At 35.3% G+C, this 17,883-nt stretch overlaps 1 protein-coding gene across 2 annotated transcripts in view; it reads right to left on the minus strand.

Annotated features, from left to right (window-relative positions):
* The window catches only part of RASA2 (RAS p21 protein activator 2), a 125,499-nt gene that overhangs the window by 80,066 nt on the left and 27,550 nt on the right, over nt 1–17,883 (minus strand). For both annotated transcript variants that reach the window (XM_045903651.3, XM_045903652.3), the window contains exons 3-4: nt 15,449–15,552; nt 5,757–5,851 (exon numbers count right to left, since the gene is read on the minus strand). In XM_045903651.3, coding sequence (XP_045759607.1) covers nt 5,757–5,851; nt 15,449–15,552 — 199 coding nt within the window. The remainder of the gene's footprint in view (nt 1–5,756; nt 5,852–15,448; nt 15,553–17,883) is intronic.

The raw sequence follows: 17,883 nt of genomic DNA on the forward strand, positions 1-17,883 counted from the left end.
ATTTGGTCCACAACTGCTTTCTTATTATCCAACCTCCTAAGGGAGGTTCAATGACAAAACTGTAATTTTCTTGTATGTCAGGAAATACTGGAAGATCGAATACCTGGCACTGTATTCTGTATGTTTTATTTAAAGTTAACCAAATTTTGGGGAGCCGATATTCTATATGCATTTTATAGCAATGATTACGTTAGGTTGATATATGCAATTATATCACATTAATTTGTACTAGACAGCATATTTAGGAACTTATATTACTCTGGGACTGTCTGAAGGTTTAATAATATGCTAGCTTTATTTCAAATACTTTTATAAAAGTTCCCATAGAAAAATTTGTGATTATTTTAATGGTACCATATAGAAGATACCATATGAATTTCTGCATACAGTTTGGGAAACTCAGGTGTATTATGGGTATCTGGGCAAAACCCAATGCACACACTCCAAAATTTCTTCAGTCTTTTTTTTTTTTTCAGTTTTTAGTTTTTATCACAAAACACTGAATTGTAACAACCATTCCACATAAAAGAACTCAGTATATTTCGACTGGTGGAAAGTTTTCTTCATATGAGGGGAAAAAAATCCCAACTTCCTGATTTCCAGATGTTTTCATATGTAGTAATTAACTATAAATCATTCTGGATACAACTGGCTATCAGATGAAAAACAAAATAAAGGTTTTAATCTCTCTTATTTATGGACAGATCTGCGTTTCCTCTTTGAAGAAGTATTTATTACAATCTAGAATAGCTCCTTTCTTTGTTATTTCATGTTTATAAATTTACAAATGAAGTTTCTTCCTGCAACAATGAATTATACCTTTACATTCATTATGTTTTAATCAGGCATGTTTAAAAAGACAGATGTATGTATTATTAGGTATAATCACTGCATTTGTTATTTCTAACACTTGTTTAAATAGATAGGGCAGAGGCCATATTAAAAACAATAACAACAACAACCATAAAACAATCAATAACTTATGGCATGATCCAGAAATTCAAGATAAGCTTGCTGGTAAAGAAAGACTTATTAACTAAGTAATTACATCAGAAGATGTGATTGACAGCACATCTAGATTTGCCTCTTGTACAAGTTCTGTGAGACAAACAGCCTTAATTAATGAGAGTACCAACTTCTCCATATAAGAGAAATGGTTTAATCGGTCTTATGTGAACGTATGCTCTTTATCTCAGCACCTAAGAACTAAAGAAAAATATTTCAAGTTTGTTGTGAGTTCCAGCACTATATAGCTAAGAGCATGGCTGCAGATCACTGAAGCCAAAAGAGGATGTATAGAGAGAGGCACCAATACAATCCAAATTAACTTCACTTGTGTGGCAAAGAGTAGTAGAAAGAATACCAAGTGAAGTAGGATGATAACCACAACCAGAAACTAAGGAAGAGAATGTTTCAAAAAGGAGTGGTCAACATTATGAAAAGCACTGAAAGATCATATAAAAGGAGGACTGAAAAATGTCCACCAGACTTATTGACACAATGTCATGGGTAACGTTAGTGAGAGCCCTTTGTGCTCTCCCTCTAGCTCATTGTGGAGTATGAAGGCGGATCAGAGTGGGTTCAGAAGAGAATGTTTCAATCCACAGAGAGTAACTACAAAACAAACAAACAAAAAGAACAGAAAAAAAAGTGTAGAAAAATGCACTCATGAAATATTAATAATATCTTGAATGTTTGAAAAGAAAACTGAAAATGATTAACATTATTAACAGCAATAATAAAGCATCTGGGAACCAATCTAAGGTAAGAGGTTTAGTGTTCTTTGCAATTTTCAACTGTTTTAGTATAAAACCCATCTCACTACTGTTGGGATCTTTTCAATTCAAGGCTAAATTACGTTTCTGCATGTTACTTCCCTACAACTTCAGAACTGAAGGGAATCCCATACACTGAAGTTCTCATTTCAAAGATGAAGACCCTCAGACAACAACAGGTTAGCAACTGTTTTGGGTACAAATGGCAATTAGTAGTAGAGCTAGGAAAACAAACAACTTACCCTCTGAAGCAGAAATGCCAATCATTTCCTCTATCTAAACCCCTTTCTTAGGGATCATGCCTACCCAAAGCCCCAAAACGGCCTGTTCTACAGTGACTTTATCCCCTCAGTCATACCAACTAGTATGCAGTAGACATCTGGCCCTAGTTGGGCCAAATTTTCTAAATTGCGGCAGAGAACTAACTCAGATCTCAGAAAGTGAGGGGTGGTATGGTCATGTAAACTCAAAGGCTGATGTGGGCATTTTTTTAGCCATTAACAAGAGATTAAAGAGAAGCAGAAGTGAGAAACATGTAATCTCATCAGACGTACAAAAAGAATACAAGGGAATCTCATCATTAGTGGTTTTTTTCCTTTCATTTTGCAAAGTGAATAGTATTAAAATGAGAGAGCAAGACAGAAAATATTAACTATTCATTTACAAAATAAGAGGGAAAGAAAAAACACTATTTAAACAGTGAGCACTTATACTCAATGAGCACAGTGAGTGTACGAGTGGGAAGAAATGAAATCAGTGGATCTCGGTTCCCAAGTGCCCCTTGCAGTATCTACGGCTGCACTGAGTGTAAGTCCACAGTTTAAAAACACAATATATATTTTTTTATTCACCATGGTCCCAAATGCAAGTCAACTATTTAATGTAGTGATCAAGTAGAAACAAACCACCCAATATTTTAGTATACTTTATGAGAAATTAAAAACTTTTCAAGAACGATTTTGACTCTGTGAACTGTATCTAGTTTATTATTGTAAGAACTCGACCTCCACTTTAGAGACAGCTCCTCAGTAAATGCCTGACAACTTCCAGCTCTTATTGAAGTTCCTGTAATGATACTCCAAGAAGTTCCCTAGGAACTTTCAAATGCCCCTCCCTTTTTCTTTGAGCTAATTTGAGTAGGCTTCTGTTCCTTATACTTTACTATACTCACATGTCCCCGCCTAATAATCTGTTGAAGCCTTTTCGTGACCAAAACTACGAAGACTGAAAAGCAGTAAAGCACCATGTTTAGGAATTTTAGAATCAGACTAGATCTCTACTGGAACCAGGGCTCCATCACCTAATAGTTCTGATTTTGGAGATGTCATTTAACCTCTCTGAATCCATTTTCTATATTTGTAAAATGTGGGTAACGCTTCCTACACCTCATAATGCTTTTCTGAAGAATAAATGAAAAAATATATATTAAGTACGTAATACTGTGCTTACATACTGTTTAACCACTAATAGTAATTATTAGGTGGAATTCCTACTGAACTCAATCCTTCTCATAGCTTTCTCCTATGGCTCCATCAATTGCTATTATTTCCATGATATTTTTGTAAAATTTTATAAACTTTATGCAAGTGAACAAATTTATTAACAAAATAGGATTTGTATGAATCATGGGCTTCTTCTTCTATCTTTTCTAGGCTCACAGAGTTAATTTAGTATTCCTAGATTAGTTCTGGGGCCAAACAACATTTCCAGTAGTACTATATTAACCTGAAAGGGGTTCTGTATCCCTCCCACCCACTAAAGCACTTTTCCTCCTAAAATGTATTTTAAAGAATTAGGTCTAATTAAGTATCATTTAAGCAAAAGACCTATAAAGGTTAATAACTCATGGTCATGAAAATCACTTATAACAAGTAAAAAATGCTGACATTATCTCTAATAATTGTTATTTCCAGAATTTTTATGTTTCAGAGATGAGTTTTACATATACCACTAAATAAAAGCTTGTTATCCAATACTAATCTTTAATACCATCTCCAACAATTACACAGAGTATTCTAGAGAGATTTCTACTTTTTGAGAGTTGGGGGCCTTGAATCCTTTAGCAAGTTAATATTTATATTTACATTTTTATTGGAACTTCAATAAACTACATCTTAAAATAATCCTCAAATTTCATTTTACACTAAATTCTCAAAGCCTTTTCTTATCTTGCTTTTTGTTAAAATAATTAAAAAGGAAAACATACTTTCTTTCCTATCTGCCTTTTGGTAAAGTTATATTATGGAAATGGAAAGGACCACAGAGCGACTGCCGGTAGACAGGTATTTTACATTTGTGTAGCAACTGACAGCTTTCATAACACTGTTAAAAACATTTCACTTAGGGGCGCCTGGGTGGCTCAGTCGTTAAGTGTCTGCCTTCAGGTCATGATCCCAGAGTCCTGGGATCGAGCCCCGCATCAGGCTCCCTGCTCGGCGGGAAGCCTGCTTCTTCCTCTCCCACTCCCCCTGCTTGTGTTCCCTCTCTCACTGTGTCTTTCTCTGTCAAATAAATAAATAAAATCTTAAAAAAAAAAAAAGACATTTCACTTAATTCTCGCAATCCTATGAGTCAACATGGCAACTTTTATGCCCATTTTATAGAAATAAAATTCAAGGTCAGTGAAGTAACCACATATGAAAATTAGCACCTAAATTTTCTGACTTCTCGTGTAAAAGCTTTTCCATTTCGTCACACTGCCTCTCACCTGGGTCACACACGATAGTGGCCAAGTGGGATCTGAACGACAGTTATTGCCAAGTGGAAATGAGGTCGAGTGAATAAAATAGGAAAAATTTCAATTATTTTGTACTTAAGAAGGGGTTTTATATACAAATACTTAAGTTTTTGAGAATTTAATCAAAGAGAACGCTTCAGAGGTTATGAGGAAACAGAGACACAGGCACTTTATTTGCAAATATCTGTGGGTGTATATGCAGCACTTTTTTCTTGTCTTAAACTTCTGTTTGAGTCACAGTGGCAAATTATAACTTCTTTGAGAAAGGAAGAATTCTGCTTGCAGTATGTCCTCGGGTTTCACAATGGTTTCACAATCCTTACCATATTTTATAAATAAAGAGTTACAAAAAAAGGATTCCCTTTAGATGGAAATAACAATTTCTAAGAGCAACTCAGACTTTTCAAAAACAAATAGAAAGCTAAGCTACTTGGGGCTAAACATACATCTTTACTCACATATAGATCTGTAAGACCTCTTATTTTGGCAAGAGGAAAGAAGAGCTTTAAAAAGAGTAATGACACCCTTTCAAATAAAAAGAAAGGTGAACAACAGGAAGAGGGTGGGTGTGGGAATGAAAAGGCTCTTCAAGGTGGGCTCAGGCATGGTTTGAATGAATAACATTTTCCCAAGACCAGTTTATTAAGAGAGTAAACAGAGCATCCTGGTCAGAAGAAATGAAATCACAGACTTCAAGGATTCTCCTCAAAGTCAGAATTAATAAAACATAACCTTTCTCTTAAAAAATTTTCCCATCTTGGGACGCCTGGGTGGCTCAGTCGGTTAAGCGTCTGCCTTCAGCTCAGGTCATGATCCCAGGGTCCTGGGATAGAGTCCCGCATCGGGCTCCCTGCTCCGCGGGGAGCCTGCTTCTCCCTCTGCCTCTGCCACTCTATCTCTCATGAATAAATAAATAAAATCTTTAAAAAAAAAAAAAATTTTCCCATCTTAAAAAAAAATTAATAATTTGCCACTGTGACTCAAACAAAAGAACTAAAGCAGGAAATATCCCCCTAATATAACCTCCCCAAACTCAGACACACACCCACAATGTGCATTATTCTTGAATTCATGTGGCAAGACATTTCTTTGCAGCTATATATTACCTAAAGCTCTATAATATTTGGTCCCAGAATTTAAAGTAATGTATGATAAGCACTGTCTACAGAAACAAGTACAGTTTGTTTTCCACTCGCTTTCTCTATGCTGACAGTCTCTCACATCATCTAAGCCTTAATATTTACCTGAACCTCCGAATTGGAATCGACAGGTTGTAGTGAAAACCAGGTTTCTTTGCCACTGTGGTTACACAGATCTTCTTTTTTGATGGCTACTTTTCCTATAGGGAAAAAAACAATATAAGGGAAACATTTCGTATCATCATTAGCACTGTTACGTATAATACCTTACAGAAAATATTTTAAATTAATTTGTACCTATTGATACTAAAAAATCCATTTTTATAAAGTATTTTTTTTCCTCATTAAACTTTTATTTTATTGGGTCTCAAAATTCTGTGACAGCTTTTTGGTCAAGGTGTTTTCTTTCTTTCTTTCTTTTTTTTTTTAAGGTTTTTTTCTGTATTCTAAAGAATGAAAAGTGCCTCATTTCCCCCTGCCCCTTGGCAGACCCTTTTCTGGGTCATTTTGAATCAGATGATTAGATAAAAACTCAGCTGTAATTATATGCAACTGCATTTTTCAGTACTTATTCAGATTCACGTTTTCACCCAGAATACATTCCACCATGTAAAAAGCAATGTACAATGATAGTGCAAACTAATCCTCCCAAGCGGTTAAAACTATGAATAAACCGTATGTTCTATCGAGGCAGACCCATCTCCATTTAGTAAGAGTTCATAAAATCCTATTAAAAAAAACAATATCATACATCACTAACAATATTGAAAACTGACTTGAAAATCTGGGAGATTAAAACAACAATTTTAAAATCTGCTTTTATCAAAACATTATAAACACCGCTTAAGCTGCTTCAATGCATACACACACACACACTCAGGGCAGTTCCCTAAAGAGTTTCTACCTCTCAGAGAAAGATACAGTACAATGAACAAAGTTGTATGAGAGGAAGAAACAGAAATGTTCTTATTATAATATAGTATTTGCCATGTTGGTACAAAGCATTTCCTTCCTCAATTCAAGTTTTAAGAAGCAGACACAGTTTTGCATATGACTGGCAATTTATTCCAAGAGTCAACACAAAAGCTTTAACAAAAGATATATACTGAAGACAAAGTTTGCTTTCTTTTATCAAATAAGAATTTTTACTTTAAGGGTCCTAATTATACTTCATGCCCTTTCTCTTCTGACCTATCTTGGTCTTTTAGTTCCACATTTGAAAACTTTAAGGAAACAGTAAAAAATTTCTGTCAAGATATACCAATTTTTTGTGTATCAAGTGGAAAGGAAAGACAGGACAAGAAAACAAACCCAGAAAAACCTTTAAAATTTTATTTGGAATTAGGCAGTGGTGATGGTTGCACAAATCTGTGAATATATACAATGTGTGCATTGTATGTTAAAATAGTGAGTTTTATGGCATGTAAATTACACCTCAATAAAAAATTGTTAAAAAAATTTAACCATATTAAAATTTTGATAAGCTTATCTTCCTTTTCATGAACTGGAACTCAAACTACAAACATTATCTACATATGTGTAATTTTAAGGAAAATATTAAAATACACAGCTACAAATATTTTCTTTAGAAGGGCAACTGTATTAATATATAACCCAAAAGAGAACTACTGAAAATTCATCAGTTATATCCAGTAACACATAAAGCTTGAAACATGTAAAATTTTAAAATTAATAAACTGGTCCTCACAATTAAGCACAAATCCTTCCAACTTTCTTTAAAGTATACTGGATGAAATCTAATGTAAAGGTCAAAATCTTCTTGTGAGTATATGGAATTCATAATTCATTCAAATTTTGTTAAGAAACGGCACCAGGAAAATAATATATTTCAGCCTTTGTTTGGTTAAACTTAAGATACAAAATGATGGGAAAACAAAAATTCTTCCAGTACCAAATACATAGACTAAAAGTCAAGTACAGGATTTAGGTACTAACTGTAACACCCAAATATTCTTTATACTGTTGAAGAAGTTCAGGCTAAGAGTCAAATCATACAAATTTCTTGATATGTTTTACCTACAGATTTTATCAAATCCCTGGCAAATCAATACAATACCAGGAATGGCTTAGGATATAGAATTATGACGAAGTATTAAATATTGCGTGTCACAAAGGATCATGATTATCATAATTCTTTCAAGTGGTTCCATTTACCATTGATTCCACTCCAGGTATAAACATTAAGGCAATGTGTAACAGTTTGATATATATATATGCACACATGTACATACAGAAATAGATCTATATATCCCATAGCTGAAGGTCTTACATTTCAAGAACAACTCATTTCCACCTTTAAGAATCTTGGTATCTATGCATCGTTTGTGTTCTCTCCCCAGAAAAATGCACAGATATTATCTGGCATATAATCTTAAAAGAGTTTACTCACCATCCAGAAACTCACTGGTAGATTCCTCATTAAGACTCCTATTCTACAATTTCCAGGATTTTTAGATTTATACATAATTTATGAATATGTATGTCGATATTTACAAGTATCACCAAAGCAAGCCCCCAACTTAAAAACAGAGTTTTTAAAAAAGTTTATTTGGAAGTTTACTGGTTTGATTCATTTATTCTTTCAACAAATAGTCACAATGGCACTGTGCTTTAAATGCTGATGTAATTTCCAGGCTCCCCTAACCAAAGTATATTTTACCAGCAATGCTTCTGAAAACTAGAGTAGGAATCTACCTAATCCATTTATGACTCACAACTCAGATCACTGGATATACATCTTCTCTGTCATAGGTGCCTTTCCCAAAAGAGAATCCTCTCTTAGTTCATAGGTAAAAATTCCCAGAAGCCAAGTACCTTCTTCCTCCTATTTCCTATCTCATGCATCCATGGTACTCACTATCATGAAAGAGTTGAATGGTTCTTGTCTTCTCAAAGGGAAACCCTTCTCTGATCAGCTGCATAAATTTTGTGACTCTAATAGTTCAAAATATAGTTTAGTGTTTACTATTTTGAACAAACTTAACTCATTACCTTAGTGGTCATGAAATCAACCACCTCAAAACAAAACAAAACAAAAACAAAAAACAAAACACAACAACAGCAACAAAACCTCCCAGGAACAAACTATCCAACAATTTAAAGGTACTATTTCATTTCCCCACAGTCCTGACAAACTCACAGACAGAAAGAGCTTAGACCAAACAAATACATACACATACACATACCAGATGCTGTATTAGTTCCTTAAAATAAGACAAGGAGAGGAAACACCATAAGAAATGAAGGAACTGTGGGCACAGAAACCATCTCTATTGGTCTCTAAGTAAAAAAAAAAAAGTATTCTCAGCTTTCCAGCACCACTTCTAAGTAGCATTTTCTTGCCATCTATAAAAACTGTGTGATATTTGGGTCCCATTTTTAGACACAACCTATTCTTGGAAATTTCATCCTGATACAGATCACCAACTGGCAAATCCTGACAGTCCTGTTCCTACATGGACACTAGTAGAAATGGCTGAAAGAGCAGATAAAAGCAGTGACAACTGTGACTGCCTATTCAGGATGAAAAAGGACCAGAAGACTAAATAAATTCTGGCAGATAGTCAACAACAGCAGTTCAGTCAACAGCAAAACTCTGATGCTGCCTTACTACATAGAGTTTAGGTAGACACCTTTTGCTCTCTGTGGTAGCAGTCCAGTGTATCAATGGTCTACAATAAATCATACTTCCTTGATCTATGCCATTGTGTGGTCCCCTCCACCAGACTCTGGGTTTGACCATGTCACCTGCTTTTGCCAAATGGGACATCAGCAAATGTGATGCAAGCAGAATCTTAATTAATAAACATCTGTGCAGTAGGGTTTAGCCTCTTAAAACCCCAATATCATGTGGAAAGGAAGACCCAGATAATAGCCAGCACGAGCCATCAGATAGAGGAGTCAGTCCATTCAGTCCAGTCAATTTCCCAGATAACTGCACATCAGCGACCCCAGGTGAGACCAGCAGAAGAACCACCCAGTTGAGCTCAGCCCAAATTGACAACCCTCAGGATCATGGCCAAATATATGGTTGATGTATTAAGCCACCAAGTACTGGAATGGTTTGTTATGTAGCAATAGATAACTGATACAGACCCTATGCAAACGGATATAGAAGTGTAGTCTTAGGCAATTTTTAAACGGTAGGTTTGACTTCAGAGCTAAATGCCAGCAGAAATGACAAATCGAAGAGTTGGAAAAGACCTTAAGGAATCTTACTTAAACTCAGCCTTATTTTATAGATAAACCAGGCCTAAGAAGGTAAAATTATGTGTTTAAGGTCACACAGCTAGTAAATGATAGAGTCATGAATGGAATTCAGGTCTCTGACATCCCAGTGAAATTCTTTTATACTGTAATGAACTGAGGGAAAAGAAAAAAAGTTGCCAAAGTCTACTAAGATAACCACAGTTTAGTTGTTTGAGAGAACGTGTCTCTCTCAAACTAAAATACCTAGAAAATACACATAAGATAAAATATAGGGGCACCTGGGTGGCTCAGTCATTAAGCGTCTGCCTTCGGCTCAGGTCAGGATCCCAGGATCCTGGGATGGAGCCCTGCATTGGGCTCCCTGCTCGGCGGGGAACCTGCTTCTCCCTCTCCCTCTGCCTGCCTCTCCCCCTGCTTGTACGCTCTCTCTCAAATAAATAAATAAAAATCTTTTAAAAATTACACCTAGTTAAGTCTCCTGCCCTGGGGAGAATCCACATTTTTTTCGGCTTGGAAAAAGGAAATCTCTAGGATGTAAGAACAGGAAAAAAATATGGGAAGGTAGACTACAGTGCTTGTGTTTCTGCTCTCGCTAACTCTCTCTCTTTCTGTAAAATAAGTAAAATCTTCAAAAAAAAGAAGATAAAATATATGTTTTAATTTTTGTATTATGATTCTCACTGGAAATGGAAATACATTCCTACATAAAGTTTTTCTCTTCTCTTTTTCTTTCCTTTTAAGAGAAGACACTGTACCTTAGAACAATATATCATACAGTAAAAGATTTTTAAAACCTTAATTTTGCAACTTCCTATCTTTTTATTGCATAGTTCCTACGTCTCAAGTTTTTAACTGATCCATAATCGAGTTTTTTCACTAACTACCTGGCATATGAAAATGCCTAATATAAAATATTATGCCCAATATTGATAACAGTTGTTACTTCTAGGAAGGGGAGGGAGTCAGTAGTCAAAATTAATTAGGATTATCTGTAATACCACAATTTAAAATTCTACAAAAAGAAAAAAATTCATATATTACTTATACAATTAAAAATAAAAAACAAACAAGCTCTTAAAACTGTATTTGACCAGTATACATTCTCAGATCTTCTTAAGTTTGAAAGATGGTTCTCTCAACTCTAGTTCAAATTTCATTTCTAGAAAATGCTATGGCACTGTTTAATCTATAACTTGGCAACTAAGAGTTACAAAATAATTGACTGAACCCAATTTTCAATAGCTCAAATTTTTTTAAAAAAAACAACCCAACTTTATGAGTTAATGACAAAAGAAAATGTTAAACTACAAAAACATCAAAATTCATAAATGAAAACCATTTTTCAACTTTAAATTAAAGGGTACGTACAAATTGAGTTTGAGTTTCCCATATGTAAAAGGAAAAAAAAAAACCTGCTACTAAATGTAGAAATTTTCTCTCTTAATAAAAATAAATTTATTTGCGGGGCGCCTGGGTGGCTCAGTTGGTTAAGTGTCTGCCTTCGGCTCAGGTCATGATCCCAGGGTCCTGGGATCGAGCCCCACATCAGGCTCCCTGCTCTGTGGACAGAGCCTGCTTCTCCCGCTCCCTCTGCCTGCAGCTCCCCCTACTTGTGCTATCTCTCTGTCAAATAAATAAATAAAATCTTTAAAAAAAAATAAGCTTATTTGCAAACAAAAGTTCTCATACCAAATTATGCCTTTCTGATACCACTCCACAAAAAACGGATTTTTACTTAGAGGCACCTGTGTGGCTCAGTCAGTTAAGCGTCTGCCTTCAGCTCAGGTCAGCAGGGAGTCTGCTTCTCTCTCTGCCTCTGCCCCTTCCCCCCACCTCCCCGCTTGTGCTCTCTCTCTCTCTCTCTCAAGTAATAAATACAATCTTAAAAGAAAAAGAACTGATTCTTACTTTTTTTTGCTTAAAGTACAATTGACTTGCTTTAAAAACAAAAAGCAAAGCACAGGGGAACTTTTGGAAATCATAACAATAAACCTCAACAAAAGGCCTTTTCAATAAATACTGTATGATGATTATAACTATGTGCAAACAATGAAAATTACAAAACATTTTCTTAAGAAGACATGATAATCAGAGACACACTCTCAAGGATCACTCATAATCACCAAGAGCTTTATCCAATCCTTATCCTGCCCTACCTCTCTCTAGTTGTTGACATTAAAAGATCCCCTGGCCTTCTGAGATATGAATCTCTCCTCTCTTCCTACCCTCCTGATAAACTTTTATCAATCTTCACTGAAGCCTCATTTTCCTGGCATTTTCCTTATCTGCTCCCAGGACAACTTCATTCATTCCAGCAGAGGCATGAAGTATCACTTAATGCTAATGACTCTCAAATTCACCTCTCCAGCTCTTCTCTCAGCCTCAGATCTGTATTTCCCACAGCCAACCAACCACCAGTCCACCAAGATGTTCCCCAGGTAATACAAGTTTAACTTGTTTGAAATCAAAGTCATCCTCTCCTCTTCCCATCCCCCACTCAAAACTGAATGGTCCTGCAGTGTTCTTTATCTCAGTTAATGACAGCCATAGAAACAAGATTCTTTTTAACCCTTTCCTTTCTCACATCCCTTTCTCCCCTTAAAGTCCTCAAATCCTACCTGCAGCTCCTCCAGTGAAGTACATTCCCTCATCCGCATTCCCACCGCTATTGCCCTTTGCATCTCATCTGATAATAGCCTCCCTGACTCTAATCTCTCTAAACCATAAACTATAGATTACATATGTAAAGTGTGTGTATATATACTTTAAAAGAATATATACAGTTACATATAATTACATACATATACATTTTACATATGTAATCTATAGACACTGAGTTTGGACTTTGGAAGTACCACTGTCTGCCACAGAAAGTTGTTAAACCACGAAAGTATTCATGTATATATAGTTACATGTAATTTTTAAAAGGTTTCTCATTCTTAAAAGGCTCAGCACTACTGTCTTAGGATAAAGTCCAAAATCCTTAGCACAGCCTTCAGGGTCCATCACAAATTGGCCCCAATTTATAGTCCCTGCTTATTTCTACTGCCCTCTTCCTAAGTAATTTATATATTCCAACAGATACACCACAAACATGATTTATTTTTTATCCTCTAATTCTGCTAATCCCTATTACCTGGAAATTTCTTCCTTTTCCTAAGTAGTCTGTTAATCCTCCACCAAACAAGATTACCTGTTCTCCCAAGTACTCTGTTCAGACCTCCAGCAAAGATCCAATTATAACAAATTAGAGTATAAGTGTGCCTCTTTGATAGCCTGGGAATAACATGAGTCTTACTCATCTTAGTATTCCCATCCTTTATATGCCACACAGAAGTGTCTGTAAATGGCTGTTTAATTGAATTGAGGATGGGGCCTCAGGAGTGATTCATAATTGAGGGTTTTCTAGAAAGAGAAGAGTCCGCATATAAATAAAGAAGTCAGAAGAAGAAAGACAACTAGGAAAATACAAAGTCATTAAATTGTATTTTCCTTGGCTTTCAACAAGTTGAATAAATAATCAAACGAGTCAAATATGACAGAGGCAGATAAGGATTCAGCACTCCAAAAATGCCTTTTGTGACAAAGAAAAAAGTATTTGTTAAGTATACAGCTGACAAAAGTTAACATATTTAACAAATAAGTATGCATAAGAACAACGAAATCCATCCAAATGAAAAATAGGCATAAGAATGAAAAACTAGTTCATAGAAGAAAAATGTAAAAGACATAAACACATGAAAAATTCCTCAAATTCACTGATAATCAGAAAAATACAGTTAAAAAAATATTATTTTTCACCTGTCAAATTGGGAAAAAAATTTTTCAAAGCTAATATCCAAGAATAACCAGGGCATGGTGAAATGATTATGCCCATGCCATGTTTGGGGGAATTTAAATTAATAAAGTATTTCTGGGGGCAAATGTAAAAAACAGAGAGAGAAGAAATTTTAAAAATATTGATACCCTTTAATTCAGTATTTTCACTTCTAGGAATTTATTCTAAGAAAAAGAGACAAGCAACAGTTTATGCAAGAAGGATGTTCATAGGGCGCCTGAGTGGCTCAGTCGTTAAGCGTCTGCCTTCGGCTCAGGTCATGATCCCAGGGTCCTGGGATCGAGTCCCACATCAGGCTCCCTGCTCGGCAGGAAGTCTGCTTCTCGCTCTCCCACTCCCCCTGCTTGTGTTCCTGCTCTCGCTATCTCTCTCTCTGTCAAATAAATAAATAAAATCTTTAAAAAAATTAAAAAAAGGATGTTCATAGCAACACCATTAAGAGCACCAAAAATCTGAAAACATAATTGTTCACCAACAAAGAAGTAGCTCAAATAATACATTTCTTTACAAAGGGTATTATTTAACAAATATTTTTGGAAAATACTTTATGACAGGGGAAAAGGATCATTAGATGAAAAAAAGGAAAAAACTGAATAGTGCAATGTAATAATACAAATGCATAAAGAATGGGAAGAAACACACAAATTATTAACTGTTGTTATTCCTGTTCACAGTCACTACTAGTCACTAAGAACATGTAATAGTTTTATAATTAAATATATATACTGTTTATTGAAAGGCTATTTGATTTCCTCTAAAATGATTCTGACAAACTTCAAAAAAGGTTTGTCAGAAAAATGTAGAAGCAAGATTACAAAGATTTTAAAAAAAAGAAGCAGTAAGCAGAAGGATACAAACCACTTGTTAAGGAGTTCAGGAGCAAAAGCGGAGGAAACAAATTAGGTGGTAGTTAAGAGGACAAAGTCAAATAAAGCTTAATCATTTAAACTGTGGAAGACTTTTCAAATCAGAAAAGAGAGAAAGGGATGACAAAATTCATGATACTAAAAAGTGAGAGGATAATACATGTAAATGGTAGACCTCTACCTGTTATTAAAATATAGACACTGGAGCAAAGACCACGATGACACATGTGTGTCCATTTAGCTTTGTTCTACTCCATGCCCATAGATCACACCCCAGCCTTAGACAATTATTTAAGAAACAGAGTTAATGGTCACCAACACAGCCAGAAAGAAAAACACATGTCAAATAAGAAGCAAATTATTACTTCTAGTGAAAAACTTGAAAAATATATGTTCTTTGGGGGATCGAACACTGTGATCTTTGTATAAAAACATTCTTTGAACCATTCAGCAAATACTTACCAAACATCTACTAAATGTAAGGCACTCTGGAGCGACAATCTCTATCTTCATAAATATCATATTCAACTAGAGAGTCTAGATATTAAACAACAAACTGATGAACAAGTGTAATGAATACTATGGAATACTATGGAAAATGCCCCATCAGGTATTTTGGAAACATATGACACCATGACTGGGGGCGGGGGGGAATCAGTCAAGATACTTCCAAAGTGTTACCGAAGCTGAGCATACAAATTAAAAATGAGACTCACAAATGAACTTGAAGACTAAAGAAAAGGATTAGAAATGTTGAGCATGTATTATTCTGTTATTCTGTTGTTTTCAACACTTTATACTTAGTGAAAGAATGAATATAAACACTAATGCTGTGATTAAAGATAATTATGAATAGTACATACCTATACGAAGATCTCTTTGTAAAACATTCTTATCATAAACATAGAAAGACAAATACTGGAAAGTTCTTGGAATCTCAAAGTAAAATTCTTCACTGAAAAATGGGCTAGAGAGAAAAGAGGAAAGTTCATTAAATTTAAATCTGACAGTGTCCTCATATAGTATTTTCAATAAAACAAATTACAGACTAAAACACCATAGGGAAAGTTTCAAAAGCTCCAAAATTATTCTCTATGCTAAATTACAACTAAATCCTGTACAAACCAAGCTGAACTCTGAGAGGACCTCAATTGCCAGGTTAAGCTCTGAACAGCTTTTTAGGAGTCCTAAGGACAGAAGACCCAGTTATTGCCTGGGGTCTTGTTCACCTAAAGTGGACACAAATGAGAGTTCAGGATAATGTCATGCACACCCATCATCATCTCAGAAGTATGTATAGCTATATTAATCACAATAATACATAACACAAATGGGTAATGTTATGTAAAGCATTATTTTAAAGTAATTTTAAGAAACTAAAATGGGTTTTTTTTTTTTAAAAAACAGGGTTTTTAAAAAATCAACTTTATTAAGGTATAAATTACATGTAATAAAATCTAATTTAAATGATTGGGGTGCCTGGATGGCTCAGTCACTTGGTTTCTGCTCAGGTCATGATCTCTGGGTCATGAGATCAGCCCTGCATGGGGCTCATGAGCTGGGTGTGGAGCCTGCTTAAGATTCTCTCTCCCCCTCTCCCTTTGCCTCTCCCATTGCTCACGCACATGTGTGCTCTCTCTCTGAAATAAATAAAATCTTTAAAAAAAATGAAATACAGTGGTTAAAGATTTGATAAATTTATAAACCTGTGTTGCTTCCGTCCCAATCAAGATATAGTAACATTTCTATCTCCCCATAAAGTTCCCTTATACTCCTCTGCAGTATTACATAGATCTAAGAATTTCATATAAATGGAACTAAATAGTATGTACTCTTGTGCCTAGCTTCTTCACTCAGTTTAACAACTATGAGATTTTTCCATTTTGTTGTGTATATAAGTAGTTCATTTGCTTTAATTGCTGAATATTCCATTCATGAATATTCCACAATCTATTCTCCTAGTAGTCATGTGAGTTGTTTCCAGTTTGGGCTATTAAAAATAAAGCTGCTATAAACATTTTTATACAAGGCTTTTTCTGAACATATGTTTTCAATATTTTTAGATAGGTAACTAGAAGAGTGGAATTGCTAAGTTAAAAGGTAGGTGAGGGCGCCTGAGTGGCTCAGTTGGTTAAGCGACTGCCTTCAGCTCAGGTCATGATCCTGGAGTCCCGGGATTGAGTCCCACATCGGGCTCCCTGCTCAGCAGGAAGTCTGCTTCTCCCTCTGATGCTCCCCCATCTCATGCTCTCTCTGTCTCTATCTCATTCTCTCTCTCAAATAAATAAATAAAATCTTTAAAAAAAAAAAAAAAGGTAGGTGAATTTTTAATTTATAAGAAACTGTCCAATTGTTTTCCCACATTTGTGGCCCAAACAAATATGTAGCATTTACTTTTACCAGCAATGCAGGAGAGCTCCAGTTATTCCATATCATTGTCCACTTTTGCTACTGAAAGTCTTTAAAATTAGCTATTCTACTGAATGTGATATGATAAATCTTTACATCTGTGTAACCTCTACCCCAATCAAGATACAGAACATTTCTATCTCCCCAGAGAGTTCCCTTGTGCAATCACCTTCTCCATACTGTCACAGGAACCAGTAATCTGATTTCGATCATGACACATTATGTTCAAGAATCTATAGTGACAGAAATGATTTTATTTATTTATTTTTTTTAAACATTATTAATTTTATTAAATCTAGATACTCGAGCACACAACTTTTTAATCCTTTGTGTGAGGAAATGGGAAGTAGGCAGAAAGCACGTCCACGGGAGTACTGAGGTACCGTGGCTGTTTCGAGAAACAGTACTTGAGACTCAGTTGTTAGGAGACATGGCCACATTTTTCATAAAACACCATTTTTTTTAAAGATTTTATTTATTTATTCATGAGAGACAGAGAGAGAGAGAGAGGCAGAGGGAGAAGCAGGCTCCCAAGGAGCAGGGAGCCTGATGTGGGACTCGATCCCAGGACCCTGGGATCATGACCTGAGCCGAAGGCAGACGTTTAACCATCTGAGCCACCCAGGCGCCCCGTGACAGAAATGATTTTAAACTGCATTTCCTTGATGACTGATGATGATGAATATTTTTTCATGTGCTTGCTGGCCATTTGTATATATATTCTTTTGGGAAATAGCTGTTCAGTTTTTCCCCACTTTTTTAAATGGGCTTTCTTCTTATTGGTTTTGTTTTTGTTTTTAAATAAATTCTAGATGCAAGTCCTTTGTCAGAATCTTTTCTCCCACTGTGGCTTACCATTTCATTTTCTTGACAGTGTCTGTTGAAGAGC

The sequence above is a fragment of the Mirounga angustirostris genome, unplaced genomic scaffold (genome assembly GCF_029215605.1).
Source record: "Mirounga angustirostris isolate CCGP_5_RB_7025 unplaced genomic scaffold, mMirAng1.0.hap1 SCAF_1, whole genome shotgun sequence".
In the NCBI taxonomy this organism is placed as follows: Eukaryota; Metazoa; Chordata; class Mammalia; order Carnivora; family Phocidae; genus Mirounga; species Mirounga angustirostris.